At 44.1% G+C, this 15,861-nt stretch overlaps 1 protein-coding gene across 3 annotated transcripts in view; it reads left to right on the forward strand.

Moving 5' to 3' along the window:
- LOC147013030 (DENN domain-containing protein 1B-like) overlaps positions 1 to 14,225 on the forward strand; it is a 251,978-nt gene extending 237,753 nt beyond the window's left edge. For all 3 annotated transcript variants that reach the window (XM_085854485.1, XM_085854484.1, XM_085854486.1), the window contains 2 exons: positions 11,733 to 11,919; positions 12,142 to 14,225. In XM_085854485.1, the coding sequence (XP_085710611.1) occupies positions 11,733 to 11,919; positions 12,142 to 12,617 (663 nt within the window). In that variant the 3' untranslated portion in view covers positions 12,618 to 14,225. The remainder of the gene's footprint in view (positions 1 to 11,732; positions 11,920 to 12,141) is intronic.
- The last annotated feature ends 1,636 nt before the right edge of the window (positions 14,226 to 15,861 follow it).

The following is a 15,861-nucleotide window of genomic DNA, read 5'->3' on the forward strand; positions in this document are numbered from 1 at the left end:
ACACTCATTCTCACTCACACGTGAACCAAGCAAGGATTATTGATAGCTTGCATGTCTTTGAGGGAACAGTAGGAGCAGAGCAGGCCAGCATCAGCAGAGATCACAGCACTGTGAAGAGCTTATTGTCAGGTCAAGCCAGATTTGATATGTGACTTGCTACAGGTACCATGCGAACCTGTACTGATCTGTTCCATGGTTGGGTATCGGTGACGAAACCGTCTCCCCCACCAAGTTTCTTGGTGAGGAGGGTGTATGACATGGACACCCAACAGGATGAAGAACAAAACCTGTCAAAGGGCGGAGGAGCTCCTTGTGAGCCAACGGCCATCCATTTTTTGTGCCCAACTGTGTCTGTGTACGAGACGTCCTCTTGCAGTTGGGTTACTTTTTTTTAGGAGGTTGGTGGCAGGATTTGCACTCCGGTCACCGTAAAACACTTCATTCTGCAAAAACAACAAATGTTAAATCTGAAAACCCACTCTGTTGGAGTACCTTATGTGCCCTCCACATGAGTACCAATGGTCTTTGCCCTCCACAGGGCAGCTCACCAGATGACAGGATTGGGGCAAAGCCTTTGGGACCCCCATTCCTTGATGATAGGAGGAAAACCACACGGTAAACCTCCAGGTTCAGATTGCGGTGGTGGGTGGCAGAGTGGTGCTGAGGTGTTGTACACCAGACGGTGGTCTCCTTGGGTTAACCTGAAGCAGTCCCTTCGGGTGGGTGCCTGGAATGTCCTAGCTCTATGAGAGGATGATCACCTGTCTCTGTTATCATCTGAGCTCAAGCGTTTGAATGTAGGTATTGCAGCACTCTCTGAGGTTCGGAGACCGGATAGTGGCGAGATCATGGCGGGTGGTTACACCTACTATTGGTCTGGTCGCTCTGATGGTTACCATGCCCAAGGAGTTGCTGTAGCTGTGTCCAATAAGCTGACTCCAATGATAATTGAGGTAACACCCGTCAACGAGCGTATTATGAGACGAAGGATTCATTACTCATTGGGTGTCATTTCCCTGGTCTCTGTGGATGCTCCAACTGAGGCATGTGATCACCGTGAAGGACGCATTCGATGTCGCACTTGAGTCTGTGGTTGATCAGTGCCCCAGACGAGATACTCTACTAATCTTGGGGAATTTCAATGCATCGACTGGAACTGATAGGGATGGTTATGAGACATGTCTTGGTCCGCATGGGTCTGGAACTGTGAACCAGAATAGCACAAAGTTCCTTGACTTTGCCAGAAGTCATGGACTTAGGATGGCTGGTTCATGGTTTCAGCGCGCACAGGCTCATCGCTGGACTCGGTATTCCAAAGCTGGCGGTGTGGCAAAGGAGATTGACCATGTGCTTGTTGATGGTCACTGGAGGATGATCCAGAACTGCAGGGTCTACCGAAGTGCTCAGTTCCTCAATAGCGACCACAGGCTTGTTGTCGCAACTCTGGAGTTGCAGCTTAAATCTGGGAGAATGGTATCATCCCAGCCAAGGCTGAATGTTGGCAAGCTCAAGGATGAGAGGGTAGCTGAGGAGTTTGCGAACAGGCTGAGTGGGGATTTGGTGGTCTGCGTGCTTTGGGGATTCCTGAAGAGTTGTAGAGTGCCTTCAAGTCCACTGTCCTTGATGTTTCCGGTGGATGTCTTTGAACTCCCCATAGGGCAAAGAATAATTTTGTCTCAAGGGACACTGGATACCATTGACCAGAGTTGCAGCGCGAAGCTTAATGACAGAGCTGAGCTGTTCAGGGGGTTGAGGGGGCTGAGACGTAGAACTGTGTGTGTGTATTGGTGGACAAGGAGGCCGACGTGCGAGGAATCTGTGAGAGTGTGGAGCATCACTTTTGGTGTGATTGTTGTTCTTCTCTGGAAAGGGAAGGGTGATCGCCAGGACTGCAACAACTACCGAGGGGTCGCGTCACCCTCAGTGCCAGGCAAGGTCTTTGCTCAGATAATTATTGATAAGGTTCACCCCCATCTGCTTGAGCACCTACACCCAGAGTAGTCAGGCTTTACACTAAAGAGGTCAATGATTGACCTAAACCTTGCTCTTCGGTTCCTCACCGAACGCAGATGACAGTTTTGGCAGAGGCTGCTTGCAACCTATGTTGATCTCTGCAAATTCAAAATATAGACCAATTACTGCACCGTAGTCCCAAGAAGAAAGCCAGACATAACAATACACACACACACACAAATATAAACTCACAAACACGGATATATTATGTTCTGGTAAGTACTTACAAACGCTATTTCATTTGAAGTTATAACCTTAACTTTTCAGCAATTGACTGATTTCCCAACTTTGCCCATATTATCAGCTGGGCACCTTGTTTTCATCGAGGTTTTGATCCTTTCAGCCCAGAACTTCTCCAAATGGTGGATCCACAACCCCAGTCGCAGGTCCACATCAGTAGATCACTCAACATCAATGGACCTACAACCCAAAGTTGTGTCCAGACAGTCAGTCACCACAGCAATGCAATATCCTAAAACAAACTTATTTAATTATTACTTTTATTTAAAGTATTACTACATATGATTGATTTTAATGATACATCACTTTATATGATAATGTATTAAGCGATAAACACTTTACCTTGAATGCAAGTCCACGACACAGCACCTCCATCTCACCATCGACTCAAACTGTCATTTACATATTCAAACTGTCATCAACAACCGATTTTAACATGCTGCACTGCATATCTCAACAACCACCAACAAATTATATTCATGCTTATTGATAATGTGTTTTGTAAAAAATATTTATTCGTTGTATTTTCATCTAAATACCTCCATTATTTAATACTATATATATATATATATATATATATATATATATATATATATATATATATATATATATATATATATATATATATATATCTTCTATATAAATGGCAGTCCTTCTGTCCGTGTCTGTCTGTTTTTTTTTGTGACGAATAAGCTCCTCGACCAGTGAACCGATCTTGATGAAACTTTACACATATATATAGAACTAACATTCAGCTCCAGGATGCACTAAGTGGCTCTCCATAAAAATGAAAAAAATATGTATTAAAAAAAAAATTATATATATATATATATGTATATATATATATATATATATATATATATATATATACATATATATCTTCTTCTTCTTCCTTCGGCTGCTCCCGTTAGGGGTCGCCACAGCGGATCATCCGTATGATCCGCATAGTGATTTGGCACATGTTTTACGCCGGATGCCCTTCCTGACGCAACCCTGGTCGCCTCTTACGAGACAGGGATATGGTATACCTATTTAACCGGGGTATACACCGGCCCAGTATACTGGTACTCATTTCGCCGACCTCGGAAGGATGACAGGCTGAGTCAACCCCCTGGTGTATTAATTCAGTGGCCCAACAGGGTTTGAACTCAGGACCTTTTGGATCCCAAGCCGCTGCCCTAACCACTGCGCCAACACCAGGCTATATATACATATATATATATAAAATAAATAAAATTTCCATTAGAAAAAAAAAATGGCTTTTGAATAGTGCGCCGGCGTATTAATCATAACAAAAGGCTTCATGCTTAAAAACGTGAGGGTTTTTTGAAATACAAAATGTTCGTATTCGTTGACTTTTTAAACATACACATTCTCCTCCTGTTATTTGAATTCTCGAACTTCACGCGCACGGCAACAGCTAACTGCTGATAGATCTGCTCATGAACGAGCCAGGCAAGCCATAAAGGGGGTTAGGGAGACAATTGATAAAGGGAAGATAAATGATGTGAGTGAGTGAGGGCCAGCGGGCCTGTGTGTATGGAGCGAGTGAGGGCCAGCGGGCCTGTGTGTATGGAGTGAGTGAGGGCCAGCGGGCCTGTGTGTATGGAGTGAGTGAGGGCCAGCGGGCCTGTGTGTATGGAGCGAATGTGGTCTGCATGGTGCGATGATTGACCTTGTTCCTATGAACCGCCGTCTTTGAAATTTTAAGGATGGAAGCAACGTGATGCTCACTGTATCCCTCTGCCAGTAAAGCCAGAATTGAACCCTTCTTTTCCTCACTCAAAACTTTTCTTTTCAACTCTTTTGGCATGGTCAATAGTTATTTTTTTTAATTCCAATTACTTTTGAGGTACCACTAGCACTGTTTTTGCCATCCAGCTGGTCCTATTGCAAGAGGATAGTGATGACCACAGCAGTAGTTTTTATACTTTTCCTTGTTAAATAAGATTCGGTTCAGGTGATCACCTAATCAGTACCTCACGAAGTAGAATGAGATGTGCCTGTGTTGGAATTCAACAGGCACTGAAAGGGAATGGCTGCCATACATGCAGAGATGCTGATTTAAAAATTTTTGGAGTGGTCTCTTTTTTTTCCAGAGCTGTATATGTAAAAATACCCTGCACAGACAGTAACCATCTCCGATTTTGAAAATTCCTCATAGAAAAAAAGTTATGATGTCAAAATATCTCCGCTAATGGAAATTGCCGAAAAAATTATCTCCGAAACTCGGCAAGCTTTTTGAATTCTGTTTGCGGGAATCAAACAGGGCATTAGCAGAGATGAATTACCGCACATATGAAACATCACTATGACGTCATATCGATTTTTATGATGTCATTCCTATTTTTTGTTTCACAACCCAGAGTTTTCATCGGATCTTCGTGAAACTTGGCATGTATATGCAGAAAGCCCACGCACAGGCAGTAACCATCTACGATTTTGGAAATTCTTCCTAGAAAAGAGTTGACGTCACAATATCGTCGCAAATGGAAATTTCCTATACCATTATCTCCGAAACTAGGCAAGCTGTTTGAATTTTGTTTACGGGAATCAAGCCAGGCATTAGCACAGATAATTTATCGCAAACCTGATACATCACAATGACGTCATATTCGTTTTTATGACGTCACAATTAAGAAGACGAGGATCTTAGCTCATTTAAGCTTGTTGTATACCTTGTCGAGGCTCATTTGAGAGTTAACACACAACGCATAACAAGGGTGGCATAAGACAAGAGGGATGGGAGTGGGAAGGACAAAACATTGGGGAACAGAGAAATAAGGAGATCTGTGGAAGAGAGAGGGATGGGGTGGGGAACATGGGATACACAAGATGGACATTACAGGGACTCTCAGGAAGGAAAGCAAGGAATTTGAAGGAGGTGGGTTTGGGGTGGATCAATGGGGTAGAAAAGATCAAGGATTTGGATGGGGGAAGATAAGAGGTGGTGGTGAACAGCTGTTTTGAAAGCCTGGAGGAAAGAATGGGATTGAACAGAGTGAGTGAGTTTATTCCAAAGGCGGGAAAAAAGTGGAATGAAAGAGTGAAGGTGAGCGGTGATTCATGATTTTGGTAGTTTTACCAGAAGGGGGTTGTTGGCGGACCTTGAGCGCCCTGCGGAAATATGGTGGGGACAAATCGCAGACAGAGCAGAGGGGGAAGACCAGAGGGGAGACGGTAGAAGACAGAAAGACCACCCACCTACCTGTAGTGAGAGAGTGAGAGGCCCAACGACTCAGCCTCGTCGTGGGAGATGCCAATGGTCTGAAATGCCTTGGTTTCCACAGGTGGGAGGCAGGAGCACCAGCCCAGATGGGAGAGCAGTACTCCATCAGGCTGCGGAAGAAAGCTTTGTATGTGGTCAGGAGCTCAGGTGGGCTGAGGAAGGACTTTGCACGACGGAGGATGCCCAGTCGGAGACTGGCTTTGGAGGCGAGGTTTGAAATGTGGCTTTGCCAGGAAAGATCATGGCAGATAGTGGGACCCAGAAACTTGAAAGAAAGGACTTCTTCCAGAAGATTGTTGAGAAAGTGGATGGGGGGGGGGTTCAAATGGTCCTTTTGGAGAAACAAAGTTAGATTGTGAGATTTGTCCGGATTGAAAGACATGGTCCAGAATGTGATTTTACCCAGATCTGCAGTGAGCGAAGAAGCTGCTGCTTGCCTGTCTGAGGGATGACAGATGGTACGGCATAGGGTGGAGTCATCAGCAAAGAGATAAAGAGGATTTTCCATAGTCAGAGAGATCATTGATAAAAACCAGAAAATGAACAGGGCCCAGAACGCTGCGTTGGGGAACTCCAGCTTGGACAGGAAGAGGGGATGAAAAAACTCCATTGATGGCTGCATGTTGACTGCACCAGGAGAGGAAGTCTGCGAGCCCTGAGTGTAGATGGCCTTGGATATCATGGGAAGAGTTTGCTGAGCAGGGCAGGGCGCCAGAACGTGTCAAAAGCACGCGATATGTCTCGGGATATGGCTCTGATTTCATGTCTAGCATTGAGGACCTCCATCCATTGTTGGGAGAGCAGAAGCAACATATCCAGAGTAGAGTGACCTGGTCTGAAACCAAATTGATGATCGGAAATCAAGCCATTGGAGAAGAGGAAGGATTTAATGTCTGAGGTGATGATGGATTCCATGACCTTGCGGATGATTGGGAGAAGGCTGATTGGTCTGTCGTTGCAGGGGGCTGTTTTTGCACCTTTTTATGCGGGGCAGTAATGTTTCCTGATTTCCAAGCAGGTTGCAGCTGACCTTGAGCAAATGAGAGGGTGAATAGAACAGAGAGAGGGTGAGCAAGAGCAGAGGAGCAGGTTTTTAGGACACGTGGGCTGATGCCGTCTGATGCTGATTGCAGAATCTGAGTCGAGGTTTGACAGCAAGCTCTCTACCTTATCAGAAGAAAAGGACACAGAGTCCAGGTACAGTTGGGTGTGACGAGGTAAGGTGGGTACAAAAAGCAATGGGTTTCGAACACAAGATTTCGATGCAAACACCGAGTTGCGGCATTCAGCCTTTTCACGTGAGGTAGCAGTGCGGCCATTTGAGGTAAGGGAGGGGATGGAGGGGGAACATACACCAGAAACAGATTTGATTCGATGCCACCAGGATTTGGAGGAAGGAGAGAGGTTTGAGAGTTCAGACTTGAGCTTAGAAAGATGTTTTCTGGCTCTCCTGAGGGTAGATACACACTTGTTCCAAGCTTTCTGGAAGGAACTGAGATTACCCTCAGTTGGATTTGCTTTCCATGAGGCAAAGGCAAGTTGTTTCAGGACAACTGCCTGGCCACAAGCTTCAGTGAGCCATGGGCGGGAGGAAGGGTAGGACAACTGAAGACGAGAAGGGATAAATTTTGCATGAGAGAGAGCAAGTTTCTTTGAAAGAATTCCCTCGATGAGTTGATGTTGGAGAAAGTTGCGATGGAAGTTGATGGCTGCTTGGATACCCTGCCAGTCGGCTTGAGTGAAATTCCAGACTCGACGTCGCTGAGGTGGTTTTCTGAACACACCCAGAGAGATGTCCACTTTGACAAGCATGTGGTTAGAAGAGCCGATTAGAGCGGAGGAAGAACAGCAGATATTTTCAGGGAAATTTGTCAAAATCAAATCCAGAAAAGATAGAGTATCATTGGTTGAGATCCGGGTCAGGAAATTTACCGATTGAGTCAGTCCTAATGAGTCGCAAAAAGCTTTTGCTGAGGTGCCATGACAGGTGAGAGAGGTACCCACACTTAGCCAACTGGCAGGATGACAATTGAAGTCGCCACATATGAGGAAGAGAGAGTTTGGATGAGAAGATAGAAGTTGGTCCATGTTTTCGGATAGTGAGGTGTAAATGGAATCATCACTGTTTGGTGGACGATACACAACACATATAAACATGAGGTGGGAGTGGAGGGGAAGCCGTAGCCAGAGGTAATCCTGGGGGTGTGGGGGAGTGAGGGCAGTGCATGGAGAGTGAGGAATAGAGTCTTTGATGAAGAGAGCAACTACTCCACCAGGACGAGGCTCAGGTCTGCCATACCAGAGGAGGGAGTAATCAGGGAGTGATACTTGGGAGTCAGAGACGTCTTGAGGGAGCCAAGTTTCTGTTTGGCAGATTACGTCTTGTTTGTCAGTGGCAACCTGTGTGGAAAGATCTGTAAGGTTTGAGCGAAGTCCCCGGATATTTGAGGTCCACACTGTTCATGAAGAGGGAGGGGAAGACACTTTGGGTGCAGGGGATGGGAGAGGAGGGGGAGGGTTGGACAAGGGAGGAGAGGAAGGGGTGTAGGTAAGGAGAGTTGTTGAAAGAGTGTGGGGGATTGCAGAATAGCTGGTGGAGGGGGCCGGATGAGGAGGAGAAATGGCTCTGTGGTGCTAGGGGAGAGAGGGGCAAGAGAGGGGGCAGAACGCAGTTGAGGATTTGAGGAGGTGGAGTGATGAGTTGGAGGTGAGAGGGCAGGGGAAGGAGGCAGCTTTGTGGATGTGAGGGGGGGGGAACTTTGAGAAGGGTGAGTGGGGGGGTGAATGGTGGGAGAAGGGTGAGGGGGGAGAGTTAAGGGAGAAAGGTGTCAGGGGGAATTTTTGAGAAAGGTGAGAGGGAAGCTTGGAGTGAGAAGAGTGTGATGGTTGCTTTGAGAGGAAGGAGTGAGAGGGGTGAGTTGGCACTGAAGTTGGAAAAAAAGAATGGTTGATGGAAACACTCATAGCAAACTGGTGGTTTTTTTTATTTTTATGTCAGAGATGCGATTGAAGACATTTCTTGATGGATGCAAACAAGGCGAATTAAGAGAATGGAGAGAAGAAACGTTGTAACAGTTGGATTTTTAAGGCAAGGTATGAAGGAAAGGTCGAATTGAGAGCAGTCTGTTTAAATCGAAAAAGAGTAGTGCATTTTGATACAGTAATGAGAACCACACATGTTAAAGAGGAAGATGAAGCATTGTAAGAGATCGTTTTTATTGTTGTTATTATTATTATTATTATTGTTTGAGAGAGTTTTCATCAGATTCGGTAATGGAAAGGTTGTAGAAAATATTGTGAGGTGAATGGTTTATTTGGATCAGTAAACGTAGGGGGTGGAAACCGATCACGTGGTCACAGGAGAAGCACGTGGCTTTGGGAGGTGTTTCGTCAAATGTGAATTTATTTATTTATTTTATATAATGATTGTGTCACATTCGGGAATGGAAGGTCGAAGTAAAATCGTGGAGGCGTGTGGTGAATTTGGAACGGTAAACGCAGCGTTAAACTGATAGATCGATGAAAAGTATCAGGAAGAATAGAGAGCCACGTGGTTGCAGGAGGTGTGTAGATAGAAAGGATACAAGGAAGATTATTATTTTTTGATGTATTGTTGAAGAATAGGTAAGTTTCGGGAATGGAAGTTTGTAGGAAGAAATGCTGAAGGTAATGGTGAGAGTGGGTCAGATGAAGTCGAATGAAGATGGTGTGCCGGCAGAAGGAGGAACTAGAAGGATCGGGACTCGTGGGTATGCAGGGAGAAAGGTAGTTTTTTGTGTTTTTTTTTCTGTTGAATTTGACGAGAAACAGAGTGTTTAATTGGGAGGGATTGGTGGCATTGGGAAAGTGGGGAAAATAGGAATTGAAGAGAATACAAATAAAAACAATCGTACAGTAAGAGGGGAAGGATGGGTAGGCATCAAGGAACCCGGTAAGACAAGGTCGACGAAAACTCACAAAATAGCACGATTTTTGAAACAAAACCGAACTAGGAACACCAGAAACATGTAAGTGAGAAAATAAACAGTTAAACGGGACAGATAACGACTGGAAACTTAGCTTTGAGAAAGTCAACAGAGAGCCCTGAGAGAAACCTGCCAACGCTCCCAACCCAGAACCGGAAGCATTGGATCCACCAAAGCTGATCAATCTGATATCTGAACAAAGCTGATCAATGTACTGAGAGTGCTGTGAGATGTGGTGATACCATCTCTGACTTATTTCCAGTTGTTACTGGAGTACATCAGGGGTATGTACTGGTCCCCACACTTTTCAGCGCTTGTATGGACTGGATTCTGGGGAGGATGTCGGAGAGATCAAGGAGAGGATGTCGGAGAGATTACATCATTTGGGAATGTCAAGATCTCTGACCTTGATTTTGCAGATGATGCAGTCATCTTTGCGGAGACTGGATATCCTTTTGGGGGCCCTCGAGGTACTGAATGATGAGTCGGAGCCGCTGGGATTATGGGTTTCCTGGGTCAAAACTAAGATCCAGGCTTTAAATAATATTTTGGATGCTGCTATCTTATCTGTACCTGGTTGTGGTGAGGTTGTTGAGGTCACTGAGAGATTCACTTCCCTTGGCAGTGATAGTCATGTCTCTGCTGGCTGCAAGCCAGAGATCAACAGACATCTCAGTCAGGCCTGGGGAGTCATGGATTCACTGGATCACGGGATGTGGCGCTGCCGGTACCTGTGCGGGAGGACGAAAGTGTGAGTCTTCGGGTCCTTGGTGCTCCGAGTCTTGCTCTATGGATGTAAGACTTGGACTCTGACCAGGGATCTGAAATGGAGACTTAATTCCTTTGGTACCAGGTCTCTTCGGAGAATCGTTGGCTATCGCTGGTCGGACTTTGTGTCCAGTGAGCGGTTGCTGATAGAGACTCAAATGAGATTTGTTACCTGCATAATCCGTGAGCATCAGTTGCGGCTGTATAGACATGTGGCTCGTTTTCCCGACACTGATCCTGCTCACCAGATTCTGTCAGCGAGGGAGCCTCGTGAGTGGAGGAAGCCAATAGGCTGACGACGTGTCTCATCATAGTTGCAGCAGGTTGATCAGCATCTCAAGGAGATGGGGATGGGCCTTGGCATCTGTCTGGGAGATGGACAGACAGAGGCCCCTGGAGTACCGGTGGAAAGGACGCAGCGATGCGCTGTTCCGGCGCATGCTCCCATACCTGACCTGACCTGAAGCACTCCCAACAGAAGAACAGAGTGCACCACAAATGTCCAAATCAAATAAAAAAAGAAGGAAAGTCCTTCCTCAGGTCCTTAATATTCCCTATCTCCAAACTCCTCTTGCCCTCCCATGAAACAGCCCAACTATTCAGAATGACTAAAATTCCTGCCGTGGACGAATCAGGACACGGCCCATAACTTCGACCAGATGCGGTGCTTCTCATAGCCAGCAGGTGTATTCATTAGCACACTGCATTGTTGCATCAGTGGGAGGGTCCTCCCAGCCCCCCACCCTAGGTGACGGCATTTGTGGCACCAGCAATTATGTTTTTGTGCCCCTGTGAACGCTACAAGGAAGGGAGAGAAGGGAGTAAACTTTGTGCGGCACACTGGGTGACATCTTATTAATCAGCCTCACCTTACCTTGCCTGACCCTCACCAGTTAAGACAGGAATGAGAAATCACACGACATCCTTTATATAACTGACCTTTCTCTCGCACACATCACATTCCAACGGCACACAAAAACAGTATGACTGAACCTAAACGTGAATTGTCCTTGTTACATGTAAAATGAACGACAGTATCCTACACGAGCACTCTTTAATAACTTGTCCCCAACACATGTAACATTGCTTTTTATTCACTTTTTTCTCATGTTATGGGCCATCTATTTATTTTCAAATGCAAAAAATAAGTTTAAAATTCCCAGTCAGTGTATATTGACATTGTATTGCGGGGTTTTTTTTTTTTCAAAATATTTTCAATCATTTATGCGTCATTTCTGATATTTCGGAAGTTCTCATGCTCCTTTAAAGCTTCATCGTTTCTTTTTCATGTTCTCCAATTCTTCATGGGTTTTTTGCATATGGTTAAATAACATGGCCTCCAATCAGCCTTGCCTTTCTTAAGCTTTTCTTATGCCATGGTCAAGGCAGCCTTTGAATCGCCCTTCTCATAGTCACCTTAATATTAACATTCCTCCATTGAACTCTTAAAATTTGAATTGTTATAGCAATTAAAGTCGGTGATTGAGACGTTGTTTTATCATTGTCTTCTGTTAAAGGCATTTCCTAACAGTGTCCGACATGGAAATGCCAACATGGAAATCAAGTTGCCACATTCACCACTGTGCAATATGCGCAAGAATGTTTTGCTTCAAACCTCCGCCAATGAGCAATCTGACACTCTCAATGACGGACTTGATAACACAACTGAAAAGCCTGAACAAGACCTGGAAGTTTCTGCATCTGGTAAGAATACTTGGGGAAGTTTTCTTCCAAAGTTTTCAAAGCTTAACACTGACAATAATGCCAATTTATTTTCCGTAAATGAATGACAGCAACATTGTTTAATTGTTTTAAATTGTGCAACTCTTTTTGAGAAGCTACCATGTTTGGCTGCTTTATTGTGCTTTAATGTGATGTCATTTTTTCACTTCAACTTCACGACTAAATACGTTTCTTTTAATACAGTGGAGTGTCAGCAAGACGTGAGAGAAGGCACAGCGGGAAGCAACGAGACAGATAATCTCTCAGAAAAGACATTTTTCAGGAATACGGGTACATCTGACTCCATTTCTGAGGTTTTGACTCCTGAAAATGAAAGTCAAGGTTTTGCTTCTGAGAGCCTGCAGTCCGGGCGATCACAGGGTGCATCCCATGTCACTGCTGCTTCGGCCTCTCCTCGTGTAACTCCTGAAAATGAAAGTCAAGGTTTTGCTTCTGAGAGCCTGCAGTCCGGGCGACCACGAAGCGCATCTCATGTCACTGCTGCTTCTGCCTCTCCTCGTGTAACTCCTGAAAATGAGAGTCGAGCCTTGGCTTCCAAGTGTCTGCAGTCCGGGCGATCACGAGGCGCATCCCAAGTCACCGCTGCTTCGGCCTCTCTTCGTATCTCAGCTGTTGCACCTGGCACGGTCCATGAACTCTGCAAACATTATAGCAAATAGCGAAGGGTGACACTTCGTTTACAGAACTACTTGATGTTCCTTCACAACCCATTGCTTCGTCCTGAAGCTCAAGGCCAGGAGCCACAAAGCTCTCAAGGCACTTTCTTGCACTTAATTTTCATTAAATCTTTAATTCTTGTTTTTATTTTAATTTTATTTTCAGGGCTGTTCATGTTTAATGCTCCCTTTATCTTTATAATATATCTCACTTTTCGAGAAGCTTTGCCTGATTACAAAAAGGCTCATTTTGAGAGCATTTCGAGACTGTGTGGTTGGTAATGTGGATACAAGGGTAGCATGATAGAGACCAACAGGATGGTTAGGTCAGAATCTCATTTGGAAAGCTGATTTGGCTTGCCCAAAATACGTTTTAATGGCTTTTAACATCATAATAATTAAAGCTTGTTTTAAGTGATCCAATCCAACGATAGGCCATCCAAGTCATGGTTGGATGCTCTGCTTTTTAACGGTCTAAAAGGTAGTAGGGGAGGAGAGTCATCCTTTCCTGGTTTAATTTTAATGCATCCACTTGTTACATTCAGCTTTGTGCTGTAACAAAGAAGGACTTTTAAATGCATTCGTTACACTGAAGAGCTGAAATTGACATTGGTGAACAACTTTCCCGCATTGATTAAGTTGGACTGCTTATGCTGCTCTTGCTTTTTAAAAAAGAGAATTCCTTCAGGCAATGTCGGCAATGCCAGCTTACCTGATAAATGCCATATCGGTCAACCCTAATTGGGTTTTGACAGTCGTGTTTTTAACACCGTGCCAATCTTACCACATCATTATTAACTGTTATTCCCACCACCTCCTCCACTCCAACACCTCCCTCTTTTTATTGCTCCACCAATGTGCTGCCTATGCTAGTTCAAGCCTTAAACAGGGCCGGCAAAGGCTAAACCCAGCCTTCCCATATACCACATCAAAGAACATTGCAGTGTCTGACTCAAATGAAGCCTCATGCCACACTTTGTGTTTTCACCCTCACACACCCAAAAGCTTTTTGCCCTTCTGTTAACTTGACAAGACCACAGCTGAGACAGATTTGTGGCTTACTGTGTCCATAATGACTTGTTTTCCGAGTGAACCATTTTGAATGAGACTGGGCCATACATTTCAATAAAATGTGAAACAATATCACAAGGAATAACCTTGTGAAATAAGTTATATTGTTGATATATTGTACTTGAGCTATATGTTGCTCGAGCTTGTGCTGATGTTGCAGAGATGTTACAGCTTAAGTTTCATTTGACTTCTGGTACGATGTCTTTGTGAATGTTTCCTCCTGGATGCAAATGGTACATATTTACGTGTTGGTCCTCAGACTCTGCTGCCATGCCTTTTGTGGGATTTCCTGCTTCCAATGTGAGGCTGGGGTACTGCTCTCTCTTTGTTAGCTAACGTTATTTGGTGAATCGTTTTTAACCTCTTGTGACTCCAACCTCATTGACTTGAATTGCTGTCCACCTGTTTTGTGTCATGCTGAAGACTGGTGCGATGCAATGCTTTCCAGTTGGTCCCAGCTTTCAGTTTTAATGCATTGTTTGTTTATTTATCCCTGAATTTTGTCAACAACCAATGAATAAACTGGCAATGAGAAAACGAGCAGAGGAGAACACGTTTCTTTCCTTTCGTGGAAAGAGATACTACTCTTGAAGAAGGGCTTCTGTTTCCGGGTATGTGCAACTTGGATGTTGAATCATGCAGTTCCTCCTTAAAGAAAGGCCCTGCAAATTACCTGGTAGAACGAAACATCAAAGCTCAGTTTTCTAGACCACATCTGTCATGTGTTTCTGTTATATTTTTATCCCTGTGTTGCTGTTTGTGTTTTGGTCTAATTCTCCTTGTTAAACCATACCTTGTTGTGTTTTATTGTAACCACACGCACATGAAGCGAAAGCAGGGTTAAGCAATTGGTTCATGTCCGACCGTCCATTCATCCATCTGTCTGTCTGTCTTATCAGTTTATGATTGTTAGTTTGTAATCGAAGAATAACGTATTTAAATTGAATGTTATTTTTTGACCACGAACATGAAAAAGAAGACAAGTCTGTCGTTTTAATGTTCCTTGGCTTAGAATTCATCCTGGCCGCGTATGTGCAGAGGGGATTGAGATCATATTTTTATCCTGTCTGCCTGCCTGACAGTCAAACAAAATTGAAAGTCATCCCAAACAGAAAACTTACTGTTTTTAAGAGAGTTATTAAGGACATAAGTAACAGGCACGAATGAGTAATGTAATGTGTTCGATATGGTGGTTAAACCTGTAATTTTTTCTTTATATATACACCTTGCAACCTTTATGTAAATTGAATTATATATTTGAACACCGTCGAACACAAATCGCCTTCATAATAACTCCAAGAACCTTCAGTTTTGCAGAGGTTTGTTCAGTTAGCAAGTTTCTTGCAGGGTCCTCAGCGAGTGGCTTAAGTACTCAAGCAAGCACTCCATTCAAAACCATTGATAAGGAATGGCTGGCTTGGCAAGCATAAACTAGCTGCTTGGTAACTGAACACACCTCAGCACTTTGACAGAATTAGTTTATTTATACGACTTTTACAATCTTTATTTTCTGTAAATTTAATTTTATTCAGTACTTGAACACCGTCATAATACTTCCAGGAACATCCAGTTTTGCACTGTGCTTCAATTTAAATAAAGTTTAATGGGGGTGGTGTATAAGAGTGGTGTTCTGGACTACTTCAATAGCACTCAATAAAATCATTATTTTAGTAAAATTGGAGTAACATTGCACAGGGTATCATGTTCTATGAACTCTGGTTGAGTATGCGTTCCTGTGAATGTCTGGCCTACTCGCCCAGGCATCAGCTCGCTGGCTGCAAATTATGTCTTTGCAACACCACCACATCCCCTGTTCCACAACCTTTCTCCCAAGTATTGTCCTTTCAGCTTCTTCAGCTTTATCCTATTCCTCCTCCTTGCTTCGAAGAATTTTTTTTTCACTCCAAAAAAAAATCTTGAACTCATTTTGTCTTTTCTTCCTTCCTACATTGAGCATTGCATCAAGAGAATGGATGACATTGAGGAATAAATAAATGTCGAGGATTCTGTATGGGTAGAGATTAGAGATTGTAAATACAGTAAGATACTGGTAGGATGCTTTTATAGGGCTCCTGGTGTGAAGGAAGAAGAGGAAGAAGGAGTACATGAAGAATTCAAAAGGGCACGTGGTAAGGGAAGAGTATTGATTATTATGGGGGATTTTAACTTGCGAGGG

The sequence above is a fragment of the Eptatretus burgeri genome, chromosome 14 (genome assembly GCF_056783735.1).
Source record: "Eptatretus burgeri isolate ZD-2024b chromosome 14, Ebu_testis_v1, whole genome shotgun sequence".
In the NCBI taxonomy this organism is placed as follows: Eukaryota; Metazoa; Chordata; class Myxini; order Myxiniformes; family Myxinidae; genus Eptatretus; species Eptatretus burgeri.